Below are 24,514 nucleotides of genomic sequence, written 5' to 3'. Positions count from 1 at the left end.
AGAAGGGGGATAAAATGGAACCACCTCTTTCAACAAGAGTAACAGGAGTTACTCTTGTTTGCCACGAGTTTGTGTCATGCTGCCACTGGACAGTTTTAGAACTGCCTCTACCATGATAATATTATTACTTCTTCATGATTTAGCATTCCTAGGCAGATAGTTCAAATATTAATGTATACCCAATTCCAAGAACTCACTATGATCAAAACTTTCCAAAAATCTCACCATTTTAGTTGAAAGCACTCAAAATGTTAACACATTTGTTCATCTCTCATACTCCACCAATAACATCTAATACCAAACACTTCCCAGGTTGCCAAATCATGTGCTTCACAGCTATATGATGACAGTGCTTATGAGCAAATGCACTTGAAGTGCCATTTTTTCACCAAACTATTGATAAATACATTTAAATATTAAATCAACTGTCATAAGCTATAGCAGTGGGGAAAAAAAATGAAGAAAAGCCTTACAAGGCTGAAAAAAGAGTGCATTTACTTCACAGGGTTCACAGGAAGTTTGGAAATTAATCTCAAAACAGCCTTTATTTTAATTTTTTCACTTTGTTTAGTTGACCAATTTTTGAAGTTTTTACAAAATGGATGTGTAGGCATTAAAAAGTTTAGTTAACATCCTATGTATGAATAAAACACCTGTAATACAGACATCTATGTATGAGCTAATTATTAGTCTTTCCATGCAGTCAACAGCCAGAACTGAGTTGATTACAAAACATCTGACCAGATCTACCAGAGTCCTCCAACTGCATTGACCAGTGGCTGGGAGAGGAGCCTCCAGGGTCTTGCTCTGATGCCAACAGCTACACTGCTGACACTTCTTTTAATTCATATGACTGACACCCCATCTCTCACAGGTGGACTAAGAACCTGTTCTCAGCAGTGCTCAGCAGCAGGCAAGCAGGAAACATTTTAAGAGAGCGACAACTATGGCATTACTGTCATAAGTCAGTCTCCAAATTCTGAAAAGCCACAGAATTCCAACAGTCAGAAAAAAAAGCAGATTAATGGCAACAGATTCACTGGGAAAGGATAATGTTACATTATTATTTCATTAAAAAGGTATAAAAGTAACTTACCGTTGCATGTGATATGGTAAGGATTCCATTTTTAACGGTGCACTTTCTTCTCTGCCATACTTTCCTTAACCTATAGAACAACATCGACAACAAACTCAGTATCTAGACATGGTTTCAAAACACATTAATCCCATTAATGTTTTGAGAAACAAACAGATGCAGTCAAAATTTTATTTAATGCCTCATCAGAAACAACTTGGGGATTTATGACAGGTCTTAATCACCTTTTAGAGACTTACAAAGACAACAGCTTGCTTTTAAATATGATTTATTTTTTAGTTATTGCTTGTCATGCTTTTTATATTTATTACATTCAATTCCGACCTGTGTTCAGACTTGAACAGTGAAATTCTTGAGTGTTGAGGCACATGTGTTAGGAGAATGTGCCTTAAAAGCATCCGTAGTACAACACAATAAAAAACAGCGCAGGAACACAGCAGTAGTTCTCACTATGTACTATGCGCTCCAAGAACATACCCGTCACTCTTCTTTAAAAGATAACCTTTCTTCTCACTGCCGTATTCCTTATTCCCCTGAAGCTGATGCATACTGTATCCTCCTTGCCTGCTCTGTGAATCCTAAAAAAGGGGAAAACACCATTAATGCTTCCTGACATTTTCCTAACCTTTAAGCCCATTTTATTTTTTTTCTCTTCTCTATCACAGCTTCACAAAATAACTGATTAAAAGAAAGAAAAAAGAGAGAACTCCTAATGTATGTTTTACATCCATAGGAGAGTTTGGCTTTTATATCATGCGATTTTGAACTGTGTGTTCAAGATTCAATGATTCCATTAGGCACCCGAAGTACAGTGTGAATGCAAACACACATCTCAAAATAATGACTTTTTAAAATATAGAAAGGAAATATTGCATAATCTCATAATCAAAGAATAAAAGGCTATGATAAAACTTCGAAAAGAAAGGAACAGAATACAGCATGCATATACACATAAACACACATATCTCAACAAACAAAACCAAGTAGTACTAACCACTATTTTTTAAATCCAATTAAAAATATGTATACAATTTGAGGAGTTTTAGTGAATGAATTTAACCAAAATAACTTTTGGCCTGATCTAGTGAAACAATGAAGTGAGACTGATTAGCTTCTCATAAGCACATCAGAAAACAAAAAAAAAAATCCCCAAAAGTTCATTAAAACATTGACTTACTCTCCTAGACTTCGATCACGAAAGGCAAAAGCAATAGAGGAAAGAGAAAGCAAATAATTTAAAACAAGAATTATTATTTTATTTAAAAAAAACATGTTCCTTGAACATAAAATTTTATAGCCCCCATATCTACTAAAGCAATTTTTCCCCCTTTCTAACAACACAACTAGAGAGAAGGCAAGAGGTTTTTTTTTTTAGGCACACTGGTGCTTTTTCTCATCAAGTAACAAAACACCATAATGAAATTCTGTGCAACCTTGCGTATATGGCATGGGCTTCATAAAAGTAACTAAGACGACTACTGGATCAAATTTTACTACTGTCTTCCAGTCTCATTACATGTAAATTGTCTACAAAGATGGTTACATTGTATCCTCCACCAAACTGGAGCTAATTCTGAATTTCCATTGAAGAAGATCAGGTCCAAAGTTAACTTCTAATTTTCTACATAAAAAGGTATAATTAGGGACACACTGATATGGTTTTAAATGTAGCTGTAAAACAATTAAACAATTATCTGCAAAATATATGACAAAATCCCACCAAAAAAAAAAGGGAAGGTCAATCCCATTCGCATGAATACTTCATATAAAAGTGGGAAATCACGAGGTTCTCATCTCTCTTCTTTCCTTATGGCTGACATTAGGAGAGGACCTTGCTAGTCCTCCCTGCGAACTGAGGCCTAGTGACAGACTGAATCCAGCTCCGGTTGGCTGCAGAGTCCAGTCCAGGACTCTGGCTGCCAGCTCTGCAGTTGCTGGGACTTTCAAGATTGGTTTTGTATATTTTGTATTATTTTTCTCTATTCTTATTAGTAGCATTAGTAAAACGTTCTTAAATTTTTCCAACTCTCTTCTCTCTGTCCTTCTTTCCCTCCCGATCACCTGTCCTTAGTGGGAAGGGGGGAGAGGGAGGGGTTGAAGGGGAAAGGTGGGAAAGAGGCAGTTAACAATACATCTGCCACAGTTTTATTGTCACCCCACAATCAATTACTAAAGCACAGGTTCTTAAAGTTACCACAATCAATGTATATTAAAGATTACTCCCTCCTATTTTATTCAGGGTCCTCCAAGCTGTTTTTCATCTTGTATCAGGTATGTTACAGGAGTTCAGAGACAACTGCCTGGGTGAAGCTGGCAGCTGTGGCTGGACAGCAGGAAGGCTGTTAGTGCAACGTGTTCTCAGCAGAACGTGTTGACACCATCGCAGGGAGCAGCTCATTTGTTATAAGTCAATTTTGAAACCCCATTGGAATTAGGGTCCTATTCATATTGGCATAGGAAAGAATGCAATCAGATGTATTTCCTGATCCAGAGAGTCTATCAGATGAAGATTTGGGCAAAGAAATAAAAATGTAAAGAAATCGTTAACAAAACAAACAGAAAACGTGATTCTAAAGACCAGCTACATTTGACATAAAGCTGTTACATTACATGTGTACCAATAATTAATATACAAAAATAGGTCATAGAAGCTCATATTAAAGGCCTGGTTTCCTTTAGAATTTAAGCTTCTCAGCACATAAACATCTTTGAACATACAAAATAAACACTTTATACAATTAAAATTACGCTGGTGTCCCTTAAAATAAAATTACACTGGTCGAACCACAGTCTATTTTACAAAAACACGTAATTCCTGTGCAAAGTAACAGAAACTGCCGTAACAACAGGAGATGTTACATGTAAGAGAGTATGAGACCATGAAAGCGCAGGAATGGGCTCAGCTCATTGAGTACATTAGTGGTTCTTCCCGAATGGAAGTATGGGTGCTGAAGAGTAATCTTTTCATACGTATTGTTTTAAATTCAAAAGGATCCCAAATGCTTTCATAGCTTGAACAGCCACGCAGGAATCTGTTCAGTCACCTGTGACAGCAAGTCGCTCTGAGATGGGTGGGCAGTCTCACCACCTAATGGCAGCTCCAAAGAGGTGACAGGTGGCAGAATGTACAGTTTAGCCAGGAGTCACTACTTTCAACTTCCTTCTCTTGCACAAAAGGTGAAACAAACTTAAAACCACATACAACCAGGGCCTCAGTTTCATTATTTCAAACTGTTTCCCTGCCAAAGTAATATTTGGTAAGAGTACTTTGAATTTTTACAGATCCACCAGAAAAAAAAGCCATTCATTTCATGTTCAACATTTCTGTTAATCCATAAATTTTCCAACAGTGAGATTATAGTGCACTAATAAAAGGGGGATTCGTAATCACAACCTGCCAGGTCAAATGTCACAGCAATAAAGCCCAGCTTTACAAACCTAAAGAACTGGATATATACAATGATGGAGAGCTGATTGGTGAAACTCATGCTACATGGTTTCAAGTTTCACTGTCACTTTACTAATGAGTAACGAATGCTGGCGTGATGTTCCCGGACTAAAACACTGAACAGTTTTTACGAGAGACATTGTTTTATCAAGCTCCTCAATATCTGTCAGCGTCATTATGCTCTGACTCATGTAATGTAGCAGAATCACGAGTTAAAAGTCCTCACGTTGATTTTTGAAAGAGGCACTTGGAACATCAATGTGATCAAATGGTTGTTTTATCCAAAATAGTGGATTCTTTCACTATAGCAGATCTATCTCTCTCTCCCCCATGATCTGCCTGAATATCTGAGAATCACAATATTGCTCCTTTTACTTATAAGACGCAATTTCATATATATACACAGTCCCCAGGATTTGTCTACACTGTAAACAAAGTCAGTTGCATAGTTTATTTCACTAGTGCCCATGAAGTTACTTTATTGCAACATGCATCTATGTCTCAGAATTTTATCTATTTTTTATATTTTAAATGAGATTATTTTTCACTAAACCAATAACTTTTACTACACATCTAGGAAATAGGTAACCAAAACCCCAAACACTATCTTCCATTTAGTTATTGTACCTCAAAATACTCTGTGAGCAACTTTTGAAACTTGACTTGCACTGTATGAAGCCAGGTGTGTACAATACACGGCACTGAAGAACAACAACCCATTTGTCCTACTTTAGTTCCAGGATCTGGCTGATTACCAAGTCGCTTGAACTTAACACCGGAGGCAGCAGCAAGGAGAGGAGGACGTATTTTTTTTGCTGCCCAGATAATCAGCTTGTGGAACAAAAAGGCACCTGAGGAGAGAGCAGCTCTTGTTCTTCTGTGTCTTGGGAACTGATCCATGAAACACTTGATAATTTGAAGTTATTTCCAAATAGCTCTTGAAATATAATGTTCTCTGTTTGACTCTCGGGGGTGAGGATGGAAAACATGAGTTACCTTAAGGATGATTCAGGTACTAGGAGGATAAGAGATGTAAAGCACGTATGGGAATGTCTGTAAGTGTTAGAGAAGAGATCCAGTAGGTCCATGTGCTCATTGGAAATGAATGGGAAAAAAACAATACCAGAGCACTGGGAGAGATGGTAGAGGATGAGATAAGGAAAAACTGAGTACTAGAAAGAGCTGGCAGGTCTTAAAATAAATTGAGATCTGCTCAAAGGTGCTCTGTGACATCAAATAAATTCTAAATCTATGTAAAGTGTGTTGTAAGGTTGTGTTGTCCTTCAAAGCAATGGGATTAAAGATGCAGAGAGAGGCACAGCCTTCTGGCCAAGGTTTATCTGCTGTATAATGTACATCTACACTATGAAAGCACACATAGGCAAGCATTCAAAAGAAAAAAAACAACAACAACAAAAAAACCCCCACACCAGCACCACACTGTAAGGAATGACTCATTAATCATTCCTTATTAATTATGATTCCTCCTAGAATAGTTTACTAACTTCAAGTCATTTATCTATATACAGTAGCCATAAATACAGTGTGCTACCTACAAAATTACACGAAAGCCCATAAAAATACTTCCTTGCCCCAGTTACTAATGTCCTATTTTTGAAGAAGTTCCATAAGAATTCCAGGAAAGATCAGTAAGCTTCACACCACATAAAGAAGGCTACCGAAAACTACTTTTAAGTGTATATTTAGTATTATGCATACGGACAAAAAGAATCATTGTGGCTTTGGTACAGAAAGGTTAGGTCTCAAAAATCTCCTGGAATTTTCTGAAGGAACTGGTAAGTAGATACACAGGAGAAATCAGACTTACACAGTGTACCTGGACTTTCAATGGGCACTTAGTGTTCCTTACGAAAAGGAAGAATTACATTGCTACAGGACACGAGGAAAATTCCTCAGCTGAGCTACCAAGCTAAAAGCAGGAAACAAACAAATGAGTTTCACAGAAAGCTGTGGCAGCACATGTGGTATCTACCACCAAAACAATCTGGAAAACAGTTGGCAGTAAATGTTAAAGTTCGCTAGATTGTCTTAAATTATTCAGGATACCCAAGAAAGGCTGACTGAAGCTTTTCAAGGACCTCATGATAATGAGTAACTTGACAATAAATGACAGGTGAAGATCAGCATAAACAAATGCAAAGTGATGCAGACGCGAAAAATAAGATAGTGTGAGTTAACTATTAACATGCAGAAACAGGATGATATGGTTATACCTTTACAGCTAATTAAACTTGACACACCTCCTTCTTTGCACTAAACACCAGTCAAAAACCAAGTCAATGTTAGTACTTATATGAAAAAAAAGTACAAATGATCTAGTGATGCTATCATAAATTCACAAGCACTTCCATCCTGAGTAGTGTAGAGAGATTTAAAAGTTCAAAACAAATAAAAGGAAAAGATTTTTCTAAACAACATATAGCAATGGTGGGAAAGACACAGCCATAACAGAAGCTTCAAAAAGCAACAGCACAAATTCAAAGAAAGGAAAACCATAGGGTGGTGGAGAGACTGCAAAGACAGTCAAGCTACTGATGGGAGAACATCCTCAGGAAGTATCGGTGTTTATTGTCCTGTATTTTACTCTAAACATCCACGATTGATTGCTGTTGGAAACTTGGTTGACTCAGTATATCCGATTGTAAATTATATTCTTATGTATATTTGGTATTAGTGATACTGCCCAATCATATATGTGGATTATCATATCTATGCAGCAGAATGGCATCTAATGTTTATTTATAGTAAGTCATATTTAACAATAAGTACTTAATAAACTGAGTAGACACCTAGCAGATACCAATGATTTATTTACCCAAGAGAAAACCGAACAGAGGGTAAATTACCTATTCCTAAAGGAAAGCTACTCCCTCCCTTCGACCGCCCAACCCTCTCAGCTTCACCACAGGATATTCAGTATTTCTGACTCGCAACCACTGTGATTTGGAAGAAGTCACAATATTATCTCAGGTAAAAGCTGTGATATATATCATATCCCATCTCCTAGCTCAAGGAGTATTCCAGAACATCCTGCAGCGGACATTACATTTTCCTCTTTGCTTCTGATTCCAGTGTACTTGATGATGTATTTTTCCTTTTAACTGCCCTGTTTCAGCCACTTCTGATTAACACAAACATTTTCTTCTTGATGATACAACACTAGCAAAAAGGGGTTGGGAAGGATAACATCATTACAAAATCCACGTGGGTTAGCAGATGAATAGTAATATGGAAACCATAAAGACAAGCCTCCAGTTCTCATTCAGGATTACTCGGATCACTAGGTCAGGAAAATCCTGAACACAATCCAGCTGGAGGCTGGCAGGACATAGGAAAGAAGCGTGTATCACATCTCTTTGTACTTTTTCCTGAACACTCATTCTCTATCATTGGTCTAGATGAAGCACTTATCTGATCCACTACTACTGTTCTTATAGTACATTAAAAAATAAGAATAAAAAATTTGAATTACACACAAAAAAGGAATAATTTCTTTTCATATATGAAGTGGAAACAGAAAATTAATCTAAACCTGTTGTTTGTTGCTATGTAGTTGAACATTCTACATACTAATTTTATAATAATGTTCGAAGTCCAACTCTTCTGAACCAATAACTACAAAAACTGAACATCAATTAAACCAATTCATAAATTCACTTTATCTCTGAGAATAACATCTAAATTATTTACCTCCTTCTGATCAAGCTGTAGAGAAGATTTTATCAAATCACGAAGAGCAGTAAGTTGTTTCTTTTCTTCATCTTGTGTCTGCTTTATCTATGGAAAGAAATTGCCTTTATATGCTTTCTGGATGCAACTTTAAGTTTTTATGCATTGCAATATAACATTTCAGATGTCTCAAACAATCAGATCAACTATTCTGTGTTTCTGTAATATCTGAGTTTATTTTCATGGACTAGTCCATTGTTACATGTTCACCTTCTATGCATGCATTACTTGAAAAGCAAGCTAAAATAACGTGCAACTCAGTATGCTCTGTTCTGTTACGATTTAACGGTTCACTATATCCAATTAAATTAGTCTCTGAAATACTGATTAAATAACTCCAATAAGGTTGACAGATGACTTAAGGAATGAAAATACAGCTTAATTTAGTGACAAACTACAACAGCAAAAGGGATTATTGTAATTCTGATTATAGAATACAAAAGCACTTGGGTGACAAGTGAGCTTCGATTCCACTTTATTACTTGCCTTCAATGAACTTTGCAAGTTAATTCACTTAAAAACTGTGGTGCTATCACCAGTTTGCTTTTGAAAAAAATGAAAGTGGTAACTATATTTAGTATTAATAATGTAATCTGATTCAAAAATCCCCCCTTTAAATTAGTTCTATTTTGGTGCAACATTAAATTAGTAGTAGAATGAAAGCTACTTTTCCTAATAACTGGAAAAACAGAATAAAAAGTTTAAACAGTCAAGACATTTTCCCTCAGTCTAGTTATATTCAAAGTTTCAAATAACACACTTTCTGTTTATAAGATACAAATGTAACACTCTTGTAGTCATATCTAATATGTATTCATATAAACAAAATATTTCCATTTTCAGAAATTAAACTATTTATAAGTAAACTTACATTATATAAGTCAGCAGCCAGCTTCTCGATATATTGTTTAAGTTTATCAGCTGTTTTCAAGCCATCTTGGAAGAAACTATAATGAAAAATACCTGTGATTTATCAGGAATACATATAATTCATTACACAGAGTAGATTGTCACGTGGAGAAAAACAGCAAAATCAATGAAACATACCCAGCTCTTCCCAGACTCAGAAACAAACAAAACCAAAACGACCAACCAAAAATGCAACAATAAAAAACTTCCTACTAATTTTAAAGTATGATATTGTTCAGTAGAGGAGATATACCATTGTGACTTTAACGAGTACCAAATTAGAGAGAATATAGCTTGGCTTATTTTTATCAGTTAGTCATCATGTTTCCCCTTAGTTTCTAAAACTTTTTTCCCATATTTAACTTAAGTAAAGTTCCTGTATGTTTGCCTCTGTGGTTCTGCTGTGGTTCGGTCATATCTTACCAGTTTCACCTCAAGGAATTTCAAAGAAATCTCTGGTTTTCACAACGGTTTCAAAATTTACATAAACAACTAAAAACTATTAAATAAAACCAACAAGATAGTTGTAGAACTACATTCTAGATCTATGCCTCAGGAATTAAAACATGTTTTGTCCACAACATGGAAGGTTTTCCCTTGGCCTCTTTCTCCATCACTCCCCTGCCCCACTCATTCATTTCATAGTCTCTGGTGAACAACTGAACTGCAGCCTAAAAAAATGAAGTTGCACACATCTGGCAGTAACAGTTATGATACAAATTCCTGATGTAACCAAAACAAATTCAAAACAAAGGGAAACAAACACTTGTGTAAAAACAAAAATCGTAACTAAAGCTTAAAAGCATTGCACTTACTTGCATTGTGCATGATAATACTTAATAAGGTTCTGCAGAAGGTCCACACCTTTTTTTGTCTTGATTTCATTAACTTTAATGAGATACTGTACAGACAAAGAAAAATGTGTTGATAATCGTGCCACACAATCTTCAACAGTTTTCAATCAATAAAACATCATTTGTTCAGTCAATTATCTCTCTGTTTAACCTGGGTGCTGACCCATAAGCTACTAGACCTCCACAGTTAATCAATATATGTAACAGATAACAGTTTATTTGGCCATCCGTAAAAAATGTAAAACACCCCAAAACATAAAACAAATTCAGGAAAAAGTCTCCTCTTTCACAATTGTCTGAAGATGCTACTGCAGTAATTACTGAAATATCCTAAAAAATATAAATACTATGCAATCATCCCTAAAATGTAAAGAGAACTACTAATACAAAAAGCAGTTTTACAGAACTCATGTATCACTAACTTTTATCATTATTAGAAATTTCAGAAAGCACATTGGAAGACAAAGAAACAATATTTCCTGAACAGCTCAAGCATAAACCTGAAAAAATAAGAAATAATTTGATAGCATATTTTCAGCTTGAGAACTTTAGCATAGTAATCTAAAACCAAGGAAAAGTAATAAAACAAAAGGATGCCAAGTTTTAGAGAGTTGCTAAAATAACTACCTTTACATTGCTGTACTATGTGACACTGAAGTATCTTCCTCCCTCCACCCTCATTAAATGACAAAGTAGGTTTCACCACCTTTAAGTGAGGCCCACAAGGTACTTTTAAGTTACAGTGTCATAATGAAAAGCTGAAACTTGTTTCTTACTTCACACATCTGTAGCTGAAAGAGCCGCCTCTCCTTCTCCATCTCCTCTGCTATCTCAGCTCCTGTTATTTCAGTTCTTATCATCCCATGCTGTTTTGCATGTTCTCTTTTTTCCTTTTCAATTTTTGTACTGAAATTTTAATTAGAAAACATTTTTGAGAATTTCTTCTATTACCATGTGATTTAAACTATGATGTGATCTAGTATTATATAGAAAAAAAAAATCAAGAATTAATAAGCCATTCTGAAGATGAGTTTTTCTGTGATACCAGAACCTATATATGTTTTTAAGTTTCTGGATTCCTAACATTCTGTGAAGTCTGTGAAATCTGTGAAGTAATGGAGTCATGCAGCTGCTCTTCCTCATGTTAAATCTTTTCTCTAGTTTGTATGCTACTTGGGGAAAAAATTTAAAAATCCCATTCTTTCTGTATTACGCGCTCCATTGCCTCCATCTCTATATACTGTGCTGCAAAGCGTATGGGGAAGAAACTACTGACTTGGAAGGAAAATGGCAGAAAATCTTAATCATGTATTTTTCATGCTCATAAGACCGGAATTGAGAAAAACAATAAGACAGCACATGATGTTTAACACCTACACTAAATGACATGACTTCCAGTCATTTAATTTTCAGCGAGGGGAGAAGAAAAAAAAAAAAAAAGGAGGAAAATACTTACAATTTGGTTTCATAATCCTTCCAGGCTTTGTCAAAAGGCTTTTTGAGGTCCTTAGGAAACAAAAAAAAAAAATGCTTAGAACATCTGTAAAGCTTTCTCTGTATAGTTATTAAGTTACAAACAACAACTTTTCAGACAGCAGTTAGAAAAAATACTATTTTTGAATCTTGTAAAGTGTTCCTTTCTTGTGCACCTTAAGAGAGGAATTTACAATGAAATTCTAAAGAAGCATCAAGAGTCACACCAATTCTGAATTCTTCTTTGGACAACAAACAGAATATTAATTGATGCCAACATGAGAAACAATTTCATGGGTGGATGGAAAACAGACACAGTATGGATGAACCTGAAAACATTTCCCAAGACAAAAAGCTAGTTTTTAAGACTTACCCCTTTAACACCTTTTAAGTCTCCTTTTAAGAGAGAATCCAAAGTGAAAATAACATTGTGGCTTAAACCCTGGAGCTAAAAAGAAAAACATTATACTGTTAAAATTCAAAAAGATTCATTATTGTTTCATCAAACTACTTCACTAATGAAGTTGCAATCACCTGAAAAATTCTAAATTAATAGTAAAGTCAAGTCTGGGAAAAATTAATAAACATTCACTTGCATCAGACATAGAAGTATTGTAATTAATCTTTACTTATATGGAGTGATATAAAACCAGAATTTTAAAAACAGCATATAAGCAAAGTTCTGAAAGCACCTCAAGGTAATCTTCAGTCTCTTGAAGCAACCATTTGAATGTTGCTTAATTATTCAGGAAGCAAATCAGTTTTGGGAACAAATGTTCCTTATAGCCTCCTGAGCAGGAAGCAAGGACCTGCTGTGCCACTGGCAGGTACCACACAAGGCACTTGCTAATTCAACCACCAACAAAAGCAGCAACAAGAGTCACTGGATCTTTGATTATTGTTCCTTGTCACAGAATCACAGAAGAGTTGAGGTTTGAAGGGACCTCTGGAGATCATCTAGTCCAACCCACCTGCTAAAGCAGGTTCACCAGAGCAGATTGCACAGGAATGTGTCCAGGTGGGTTTGAATGTCTCCAGAGAAGGAGACTCCACAACCTCTCTGGGCAGCCTGTTCCAGGGCTCTGGCACCTCACAGCAAAGAGGTTTCTCCCCATGTTCAGATGGAACCTCCTGTGCTTCAGTCTGTGCCCATTGCCCCTCATCCTGTCATTGGGCACCACTGAAAAGGGTCTGGTCCATCCTCTTGACATCCACCCTTGAGATATTTATAAACATTGATGAGATTCCCCTCTCACCTTCCTTTCTAGGCTGAACAGACCCAGCTCTCTCAGTCTCTCCTCATAAGAAAGATGCTTCAGAGCCCTAAACATCTTTGTAGACCTCTGCTGGGCTCCCTCCAGTAATTCCTTGTCCTTCTTAAACTGGGGAGCCCAGAACTGGACACAGTACTCCAGATGTGGCCTCACCAGGGCAGAGTAGAGGGGAAGGAACAACCTCCCTTGACCTGCTAGTCACACTCTTCTTAGTGCACCCGAGATACCATTGGCTTTCTGGGTCACAGGGCATATTGTTGACTCCTGCTCAACCTGTTTTCGACTAGGACTCCCACGTCCTTCTCTGCAGTGCTGCTTTCCAGCACGTCCATTCCTACCCTGTACTGGTGCCTGGGGTTATTTCTCCCCAGGTGCAGGACCCTACACTTGCCCTGGTTAAACTTTACCAGGTTCTTCTCTGCCCAGCCCTCCAGCCTGTCCAGGTCTCACTGGATGTCAGCACAGCCTCTGGTGTGTCAGCCCTTCCTCCTGGTTTGGTATCATCAGCAAACTTGCAGAGGGTGCACTCAGTCTCTTCATCCAGGTCACTGATGAACAGTTCAAACAGGACTGGACCTGACACTGACCCCTGGGGGACTCCACTAACTACAGGCCTCCAACCAGACTCTGCACTGTTGATCACACATGGAAACCTGACATCTGCTAAAATGAGACTTGAAATTTCACCCTGTTACATCCGTGTCTGGTTGATTACATGTTGAGTGGAAATGTCCCATTTGTGTTTGTCAGTCTGAGGGCAGAAAAACCTCCTGCTGTGACCCCCTCTGAACATGTACAGTGTGTACAGTTCTTGAAGAGCCATGATCATAGGAAAGTGGATCAATATTACCCCAGGGTCGTGAAAAGTCTGTTATCTCTTCCGCTCCCTTCACATCTCAAAATACTCCATGAATTTTTCAGTTCTTTGTTAAGGAAGGATGGGGAGAAAGATGGGAAGGCTACAAAACAGCGTAACCTCTGCTTGTTAACCAAAAGAGTAAGGGTGTTACATCAGTGGTTTTAATCTGTCACATACACGGCCCAGCTCCTCTCTCCTATAAGGTCTCTTGAGCATATTTTTGTCCCTTAAACTGATTTTTAAGAGGTTTTTGTGAAACAGGCAAGCCATACAGCTACGACTATCAAAATAATCACTCAAGCTGGTTCTCCAGATAGAACGTTCCATGTGCAAACTCATCTATTCAAAAAACATGTATAAAAAATTTAATATTGCATTTTATCAAAAGTGACATTATGCAATTTAAAATACATGCACATAAAAAAAATTCAAAGCAATCTCACTCTTGTATCACGGTTTATTTCTTTCACAGTAGTAAAATAAAGTTGCCATGAAACAAGGCATGACCCACATGCATTCGCTGCTGTTTTAAGAGCCAGGGCCTCTTACCAATTCACAAGCAACTTCTACCATGTCATTATTTACAAGAACTACATCCACTATATGTAAAACAGTGAATCTAATGAAGGGAGATACACTATCAGCCCTTCACTGAAAAGAAAAACAAAAAACCCAGACTTGCTTCATTCTCCAAATCAGTTCCCTAGAGATTCCTGCCAAACCCGGCCCTGCACGCTCGAGCACGGTGCAGACACCCATTGTTTTAATGAAGATACAAAGCAGTTCTTGAACTCGATGTGCATTACCCTCTGGAAAGCACTGAGGTCCCAGCAGGGCAGAGGGGAAAGAGGATCTTTTGAGCACTGGTTATTATGTAGTTACTTAATTACCACCTAACAGCTCGTCAGCCACCCCTCCAGTTTTGATTCCTTTGTGAGAGCTTGCAGATATCACAAATGATTATTATTATTACTATGAGATGGATTCGAATTCAGAAAACATGACACACACTTATGTTCACATTCAAGGCATATTGAGAACTGCTTTGTATGTCCAGTTCTGGGCCCCTCAGTTCCAGAAGGACAGGGAACTGCTGGAGAGAGTCCATTGTGGGGCAACGAAGATGCTGAAGGGAGTGGAGCATCTCCCTTATGAGGAAAGGCCAAGGGAGCTGGGGCTCTTGCGCTTGGAGAAGAGGAGACTGAGGGGTGACCTCATTAATGTTTATAAATATGTAAAAGGTGAGGGTCAGGAGGATGGAGCCAGGCTCTTCTTGGTGACAACCAATGATAGCACAAGGGGCAATGGGTATAAACTGGAACACAAGAGGTTCCACTTAAATATAAGAAACTTCTCAGTGAGGGTGTCAGAGCCTGGACCAGGCTGCCCAGGAAGGTTGTGGAGTCTCCTACTCTGGAGACATTCAAAACCCACCTGGACACCTTCCTGTGTAACCTCATCTGGGTGTTCCTGCTCCGGCAGAGGGATTGGACTGGATGAGCTTTCAAGGTCCCTTCCAATCCCTGACATTCTGTGATTTTACATTTTTAAAATTCACAGAAATCTTATCTTCAAAAAGCATTCACGGGAAGGTGAAGGCCACGGGAACACCTTGAGCTGCCGCATCAGACAATGACACGACCACAGAGCAAAGCTCTTCATGGCTTAAAAGATCAAGATCTGAGAAGGGATTTTCTCCATAATTGCAACTACAAAATTAATGCTCAAATATCAATTTTGGATGAAACAAATAGCAACGTCATCACTTTCAGTGATTAAAAACCAAAAAGATATTTTTCTTTATCTGTCTTCACTAAACAAGTTCATAGCAGAAAATCTAAGCTTTGTTTTGATTTAAAGAGCTAAGATTTGTTTTTCTTTCTTCTTGCCTCCAATATTTGCATGTGAACCCCACACATTATTATTTCATAACAGAAATAAAAGGAGCCAGGGAATTTGCAGAGGATTATGCCTTTTTGCAATTTGTCCTCTGTTGGCTTTTTATCTCAATATATCGTAACTAGCAACTCCTTAGTAATGTCAGTATTGTTGGAGAAGGAAACGAACTATGAGTATTAAGCCAACACTTGATTAAGGTAATACCTACTTTATCAATACACAGATTACAGAAAATGCATTATTGTTTTCATTCTCAAACATTTTAATCAGTTTCCACTTAGCAACCGTAACTGAAGTTCATATCTCAAATGTGAATTTTGAGAAAAAAAATATTCAAAAAATTTTAATCCCAGTCTAGTTTGTAAAAAGAGAGAAGACAAATTTCTGCAATATGGAGGGATATGGCAGACTTCAAGTATTTATCAGGGCAGGGCATGAACAGCTGCACATTATTGTAGCTCTGTAGCTTTTTTTCATTTCTCCAAGCGTACCCATTAAGGATAACCAATTCAAGCCATTAATACTTGGCTTGAAAACACTGAACAGTAGCCAGTTAGTATGTCAGCTAGGGGAAAAGAAAAGATAAAGCAATCAAAACAAAACACCACCCACAAAAACCAACACTGCCACCACCCCCCCAAAATAGCAGTGTATTGCTCCAATATGGTAAGATTTTGGAATAATTTATTACATAGTTGAAGACTTGATAAAACAGTAGCCCAAATGAACTGGAAACATGTCTGAAAACAAAGCAGAACAGTCTCTATCTAAAGCAAAATTAAGGCAAAAAAACTGAACAGATGGAAATACATATGATAATTTGGAGAAGAGGGACATGAGCAGAAGACAATTTGCCCACAAAGATTAGCTGAGGACTTTTACAGGAAAGGGAGGTGGGAAAACAACAGGCTTTAAACATTTGGAAAGAGCCAAACACTGTGCAAAATTTCAAAAAACCAAGTAATCTGCAAGTGCTCGAAATGTTCTTCTAAAAACTCATCTAGACCAATTTAAAGATATCAACACACTCATAAATCACATGCAGAGGTCTCCATACAGCTTTCTAATGCACTGTTATAGTGAATTACTGCATAAAGAATGAAGCCTGGAACAGGAAAGAAGGCAGAAGAAGCCAAAAGCAGAGAAACTGATTCTGGTAGAACACTCAGAGATCACCAAAAATGTGTTGATAATGGTTTATCACAATGCAACTGCATTTAAACAATGTTACGGAAGTGGTAATTGTGTGTCATTCCTATAAAATAATCTTGAAAACAAACAAAAAAATGCCCAAACACTCTGAGATGAGATATTTAAATGTTTTAATTTTGAGATGTTATATTTAGCGATAACATCGGTTTATAGTAAAATCTGCATAGCGACTTATTTGGTTTTGTTAAAATGACTAATGGATTATACTTTTATTGTTGACCTTATGTCCAGAACAATCATTTTACAACGATGGTACACGTAAAACAAGGTGCTGGCTTTACTCCATTGTAAGTGATGACAGTAATTACATGAAGATGACTCTCAAAGTGATCATTCTATAATTCCTTCACACAGAAGAAAATAAATTATCCTGTACCATCCTCATGAAATATGCATAATATCACAACTCATAGAAAAAAACATTTAATGAATCATAATTATAAGTTCAAAAGATTTAAATTAAAATAGATCTAAATTTTTGAAGTATTTTTTGTTGCCCACTGTGTAGGTCTATTCCTTATTTGGCCTTTATGTACTTAAAGACCTTTAATTATTTTATTGTACATTTATGAAATAAAGCAGTAACAATCTGCCGTATATTAAAAAAAGCCTATTAGCTTGCCATTCATCTTAATACCTACTGTCATTTTTTTTCAATTAATTTTATTAACATAAGCCTCAGCACCTACTGTGGGGCTCTACCAGTGACATTACAGAGTCCTCCTCTCAACTGCTTTTTCACTGTACCTTCTATTTTAATATTATAAAAATAATTATCTTTCAATATAATTGTATTAATCAGAATGATGCTTAAGAACAACAGTGGGTCAAAAAAGCAGAAATATCTATCTTGGAGAGAAGAAAGATGAAAAAGTATTGTTTTTAAAATGCCAAGGCATTTATAAAATAAGCTTATTGTCTATTTGAAACTGCTGAATGCTGTAAATTAGGGAATAACCTACTTTAAATCCTGCCAACAAGAATTTAGATAGATAATGCTTCATAGTCTAGCTGAAATAGTATGATGTTGTTTTGAATGAGTGTGGCTTCTTTAGCTAAAAGAGTTTTTCCTCTTGATCAGCAATACATTAAATTAATAAATAATCCTTGTTTACCAGTTGAAATAAGTTCAAAATGTCTGGGAAAGCCCTGCGGGAAATGATGTGGTCCAGAGAGCTTCCAACAAACCTGAGTTCCAATCCCAAACTGCTCTTTAGCACATATTTCAAAACACCTTTTTTCAATTGTGTGCCAATGTAAGATTAAAGGAGGACAAAATAACACAGAATGACACAAGTCTTCCCAGAGGAAAGCAGGTTCCTCACGTATCTACTGGTCTTTAGAACTGCCAACATTGGAACAAAGGATGATCTGGGTAATAGGCTGGAGCAAAGCTCTTAAAGACTTTGTTAGGGTAGGTGTGATCATCCATAGATGAGTAAGTAAGTGATGAAGAAGAGGTAAAACTCAGCAGAAATGAGCACAAGCATGAGAGGTCAGATCTGACACCCTGTTCAGAGTGTTGCTGGGGCCTGCGCAGTCCGAGATGTTTCAGTGAATTTACTACTGAGAGAATGAAATTAAAGACTGACGTCTATGCTGAAAAAACTGAAGTAATGCATAAGGAGAAAAATAATGCATATAGAATCACGCTTACGGAATGACAATCATCCAGAAAAATGTCTCAAGTAAAAAAATACCTTGAAGTTAGAACATGGAATCCCTTAAGAACATCAGGCTCAATGCTCAGTAATCATAAAGCAATTAAGGAATAAGAAATAGAACCATCCCCTCCATTTCCAAAACTGGTACAATAGTACTAAGAGAAGATACAGAAATTACCAAAAAGGACAATACAAATTATGGATTTAATGAGACTCAGCTTGAAAAGTAACAGAAGAAGGGAAAGGAAGAACAACAGCTATCTGTAAATTCCTGGGGAAAATAGGGAAATTCTTATATTTCTTGTAAGATATAAGAATCAAGGAACAATAAATGAAAGGATCAAGTAAAAAGAAATAGAAATGACATTCCAGAGAGCAGTTCATTTTAGTGTGCTGGAACAATCCACCATGTTCTGTGCCAAGCAAAGCATACATTCAAGAAATCCTTAGACAAACTCATGGAAGTAACACCTACAAGGACTACAAAGCAGAAGGTACCACCTGCAGGCAGCTCCAACGTCTCTGAGCTGAAGATGGTTTTCATGACCAGAGCCCAGAGGTTGCCTCACACGTTTGCTCTCTTTCTACACTATTCCCTAAAGATTCACTCTTGGGCAACTGGTAGAGCCCGGGCACTGGCTACAGGGACTTCAGATGTGACCTGAAGCAGCTCTGCTCATCCTGGGCACTACAGGAAAGAAAAGCCTCTAACATTGCTTGTACTTTACACGCTACAAAGTATGGAGATAATTACTATAAGAAGAACGTAACCTAATAACCATAAGAACAACATAAAACTGAAGCTACCACTTTCTGAATACAACAGCTATCAAACCCAGGAAACATGATTTCATACAAAATGAGGCTTTATTACTTCAGCATTCAAAGATATTTGCTATGACTACAGTTTTATTATCCAGCTTTCAGCACTAAAAGACCTCAGACGAACTTTAGATGAGACAAACCTTTAAACCACCCTCATAAACCTACTATTTAAGCAATGGATGCTTTGTATATCATAGGGAGAATGGTCTATTAACACCATTTCAGCATGTTTCCCAAATTGTCATCTTTTTTCCAAGAAATGAACATTTCTCTTTTTGAGACAAGACAAAGAAGCCGTGGTATTGGATTTTTAACTGGAAAGACTTCAAGTCAGGGAATGATTATAATTAAGGTCTATAAGAAGAGCTCTATAACACCCTGAATCACTTGAGAATGATGCCTCAAGTGATGTCTCAACATTTGTATTTTTCTTCTTAACTGCCAATTAACAATCAAACACAGCAAGTGTATAATAATACCCTTTAGAGACAATCTCTGCAGATACAATTGTGTTCGTTTTTGAAAAAAAAATGAAAGCATCTCTCAAATTATCATCAGGATCATGAAGTTGTTGTATTGTACTTTACTTTGGGAAAAGGAAAACACTCAGAAAGTCTGTAACTCACCAGGTTCTTCAGCAGTGTTGATAATTCTTTAGTAAGCGTGGAAAATTTTACAAAAGCTGTGCCAAGATCTGGATTATCTCGACTTAAAAAATTACTTCCAAATTTATCTAGTACTTGTGCATAGTTTTCTTCATTTTGAACATGATCTGCAAAAAAAAAGTCAGAAATTTTTTTTTTCTTGTAGACAGTCTATTATTTTAAGCTTATGTATTGCAATATTGACAAAGCAACCGCGAAACAGTAAGTTCAAAAGTGCCACAAGTTACTGCATTTACTGAAAACTACAATATATTGAAAAGAGCTATTTAGCAAGACATATATATGCTTCTTTAAAATCAGTGACTTGAATTTGTAATACATCAATGAAAGAAACTAGTTATCAATAAAGTAATAAGATCAATAAAATATCAATAGAACAACATAAGTACAGGTGCTTATTTTGTAAATAACAGTAATTTATAATTGTCTACTGTAATGCAAACTTTTTTTTACTGTAATGTAGGACACTTTTGCAAAACAAATAGAGTCAATAGTATCAGATATAAAATTAAGAAGACCAAGTCTGAACCTGAGTGTAAGTTTAAAAGAAGAATCACGACTTACAAAGAACCTCTTTTCACCTGCTAGTAGAACTGAGTTACATTAAGAATGGAATGTATATTGGTATGTAGCCAAAGACTTGTTTCAATACATTTAATAGCAAATTGGACATACAGAGAAGTCAGAAGCAAAAGGATGAAATTGAAGCCAGTGAGTAAAATCCTTAACTCAAGGATGAAGGAAATTCTGCATTGCAGACCATTGTGCCCAAAATGTTTGTCCTGCTTCTATTACTCTCCTTTCTGGCATCTGTTTGCCTTTTTTGTGTTGTTACTTCCCTTTTAGCATCTTCAAACAGAAAATTTGCCACTACAGCCCTTTGGGACATACTTTATTACCTCCATCTCTCTTACAGGAATACTGTTGGTATTAATTAAATCAACATTTCACTCTAATGAGTGTCCTAGTCTCACAAGGTTTTTTTTCTGTAAGCCACAAACACGAAACCACAGAGCTATTCCAATTAGAATAAATTCTGTGCAACGAAGTGGGGGGGGGGGGGGGAAACAAGAGAATAGCTTTCAATATGCACAGTGTTTTTCCCCTAAAAACCTGCACGTTTTACATCCTTCCAGTTGTCATATTGCCTGAGAGCATTTGAATTACAAAGGGTGAGGGGGATGACACTGAAAAGAAGGGAAAACCACCCCCCCCACACATATAAGAAGAAATCACAATGCCTATTTACCAAAACCAAACCCCAAACTTCACACACCAGACAAGTTACATTCTAAAAATCAAACATCAACACTGAGGTTTTTAAAACACCAAATATTTAATCCTATGTTAATAGGATGTTTTTAATAAGAGTAAAACTGTTCCTAAACCATACCGCTTTAATCAAATAGCTTAGTATTAAAACCAAGGAAACCATTCTTTAATAATAAAACACGCATTTTGTTTTGATGTAACAGCTGTTGCATAAACATACACAGAAGATTTTATCTAAGAAGGAGCTTCAGCTGATGGAGCCCTGAGCTAATAAAGCTCAAAGGTACCCTACTGTTCTGAAGGAAAAGGAAAAATAATGGAACAAGGTCAGAAAGAAATCTGCTACATCATGGAACACCTGCCAGTGAAGCTCTTCTAACCCCACTGTATCTCCCAGCATTTTGATTTTAAGTACTTCGTAGTTTCATAGAGCGTTTTCATAAATAACTTTGTAAAGAGATTGAAAGCATGCTGAAGAAGAGTTCCCTTTATCTGGGAAAAGGCAAAAGAAATTTCGAGTCAGACAGAGGAAGCAGATCATTGTCCGAGAACAACATATAGGAAATTCTCAAGAATCCCAGATCACAAATCACCCAAGTCTAGACATGAGGCTTTCACTATGATGTAAAAGGAATACTTCTGTAATTACCACAAAAAGGTACCACCTCCCTGCCCTGGTTGGGGAAGCAGGAGGGGTCAGGCCCTTGGTCAACAGACAGGGTCCTCAGCCAAAGAGGTGCTGAGAAGCTTCTGGACCATGCTTGTAATGACCATAGCTCATATTCAACCAGGGTATAAATGGCATTCACCGGAGACCCACTATCAGCAGGTCTGTAGTTGAAGACTCCCCTCCTCAGACTGGACATCTAAGGAACATTCCTTGGGCACTGAGACACCTCAGCAACCTGGTAAGCAATCTGGGTACCCTTGACACAGAGTGGGAAGATGTGCATTTTGAATCATCACTCTTAGAGTTTTGGGATCTGATCCACTTGGGTCTGAGTCGGCCGTGTAATAATTGAACTCCTACCTGGTATACAAAACTGTGTTGTATCATGTTGTTGGAATGCTGAATAATTTCGGATAAACCACATTTGTACACGGTTTTATGCTAAATAATTCTGGTTAGAATAAAGTCTGTTTAAGGACTCCCAGGGCCAAATCCCACCTTGTTCTGCTGCCCCAGGCAGTGACCTGAAGTTGCCTATCTCTAAAGCAACCTTGTGGTAAACTTTTCCCAGGACAAAGACATAAGACTTAAATCAGATTCCCAAGGCATACAAAGAATTTGTAGTCCTTCACCAAATGCAACAACATTCATTAAGTACTATGTTTACTCCCCATTCAAAAGTTATCAGAATTTTAGCACAGGCCTCTGAATGCAGCAAAATTCATGTCTACGTGTGCATATTAAGCAAGGAAACTGAAGAACAAATACTTTGAAGAGAGGTTGAAGAACAGCCTTCATACACTGAAGCTAGCAAACACATGGCTAGAATTAAATCCTTAAATTTCCTTTGTCTAAAACAGATTTGTTCAGATATATTACCCTGCAAACACTCAAGAATAAGACAAAATAAAGTTAAATAGTTTACAGAAATGCAAACACACCAGTCTTTTCTGTCACTGATTATACCTAAATTATGCCTGAAGAAACGTGAAGAATGTCTAAATTGCTGAGTGTTACTTCTGCGTATCTGCTTAATGCCAAAAAACAAAACAAAACAAAAAAAATCACAATTCAGAATCCTGATCAACTTGAAACTATTTTTATGTCGCACTTATAAAACAGCTTTGTTCCGTGGGCAGCCAGAGGAAAAATAACCAAGGTCAGAGCCAAGCTGCATTCATGAATGGAAAAACATACACATCAAAAAAGACTGAAAAAGACTTTAGAAAAGGCAAGAAAGTTGGCAAGGTTGAAAAGGATAGCAAAAGAAGTTATTTGAAATAAGAAATCATCCTTTCTCATTTCATCTTTCACAGAGCTGAAATTTAATGAAAAAATAATAGAAAAGACAAGAATATTTGACCACCATATTCTTATCTGGACTTGATAACAATAATACCTTCTGGACTGAGATTGCTGAAGGGAAAAGTAATAAAAAGCCTCTCTCAAAGACTTCCAGAGTAAGCAGCACCTCAGCAAGGTCCCGTAGATCATTCTAGTACAAGAGTAGTGACAGATACGCCAGTTCAGAAAGGCAAATGATTTATTTTCCATCTGTGTTCACCGCTGACATGCTTGAAGAAGTTCTCATGGATGAATTTTCTTTCAACTCTGCTTCAGAGAACTTATACCAAATCTAAGTGCTAACAGTAGAATTCATAAAAGCTGACAAAATGAGAAATGGCAAGCCACTTAGACCCATATACAGAATAAAATAAGCAAACTATACAGTTGTAAAGTAAAGCCTCTTATTTACAACAGCCTCAATACTACAGGAAGAACAAGAAGCAAATGCAATAGCTGTTTTTAATAAGAGCTCCAGACAGAACTGAGAATTCACGTATGCACCAGCAGAGCAATAACGCTTATATATTCCTCAGGCAAATTTATAGAAACTACAGTGCAGAACAGAGTTGGTGGACATGTGGATAAATACAAAATGCTGACCAGGTAACAAAGGTTTTATAAGAATAAATTTTTACTTCAAAAAACTCTCCCCCTCCAGGGGATCAAGCAACATGAGGGGGGAGGAAATCATGTGAAATGATCTGTTTAGAACTCTGAGAAGGTCTGTCCCTCACCAAAACATCAAAAGGAACTAAGCAAACTAAGAGGGATGAGCCTCACACAAAGGAAAGACAGGTCAAACAGATGTGGTGGAGGAAAGAAAAGAGTTAATTCTCTCAACAGAAAGTCACCAGTGAAGTCCAGTATGAAAGAGTCATAAGGCTCACATGGTTCAACAACATATAAATGAGTTGGGAAATAAGATCCATAGAATCATAGAATACCAGGTTGCAAGGGACCTCAAGGATCATGTGGTCCAACTTCTCTTGATAAATTCTGTTTTTCTTTTCCATACATTACCACAGTTTGTTCAGGAAAATAGAAACAAAAGCTGATTCCAAAGGTGAGACTAATCTGTCCAAACACAGACATCTACAACAAAGATACCCATATTAGAGTCTGGAGCAGACTCTTCCCCTTTACACCCAGCATAGAAAAAGTTACAATTCAGCTCATCCTAATGTAAATGCAGAAGAAATGAGACATATCTCACACCAGAAGCCCCTACATACATCCTTTAACTGTGCACAGAGTCTATAGCGACAGGCTCACATCTGGGTAGCAACCAAGTTAGATG

At 37.0% G+C, this 24,514-nt stretch overlaps 1 protein-coding gene across 5 annotated transcripts in view; it reads right to left on the bottom strand.

The window, feature by feature from the left end:
• The window catches only part of ASAP1 (ArfGAP with SH3 domain, ankyrin repeat and PH domain 1), a 132,889-nt gene that overhangs the window by 47,241 nt on the left and 61,134 nt on the right, over positions 1–24,514 (bottom strand). For all 5 annotated transcript variants that reach the window (XM_082044544.1, XM_082044545.1, XM_082044541.1 and 2 more), the window contains 9 exons: positions 19,890–20,035; positions 11,904–11,978; positions 11,514–11,563; positions 10,834–10,963; positions 10,019–10,104; positions 9,166–9,241; positions 8,256–8,342; positions 1,574–1,674; positions 1,097–1,166 (listed from right to left, as the gene is read on the bottom strand). In XM_082044544.1, coding sequence (XP_081900670.1) covers positions 1,097–1,166; positions 1,574–1,674; positions 8,256–8,342; positions 9,166–9,241; positions 10,019–10,104; positions 10,834–10,963; positions 11,514–11,563; positions 11,904–11,978; positions 19,890–20,035 — 821 coding nt within the window. The remainder of the gene's footprint in view (positions 1–1,096; positions 1,167–1,573; positions 1,675–8,255; positions 8,343–9,165; positions 9,242–10,018; positions 10,105–10,833; positions 10,964–11,513; positions 11,564–11,903; positions 11,979–19,889; positions 20,036–24,514) is intronic.

This window comes from Streptopelia decaocto (genome assembly GCF_964273445.1).
Source record: "Streptopelia decaocto genome assembly, chromosome: 2".
NCBI lineage: Eukaryota > Metazoa > Chordata > Aves > Columbiformes > Columbidae > Streptopelia > Streptopelia decaocto.
Note: the sequence above shows the minus strand (reverse complement) of the source record. Positions and strands in the feature narration are given on the sequence as shown.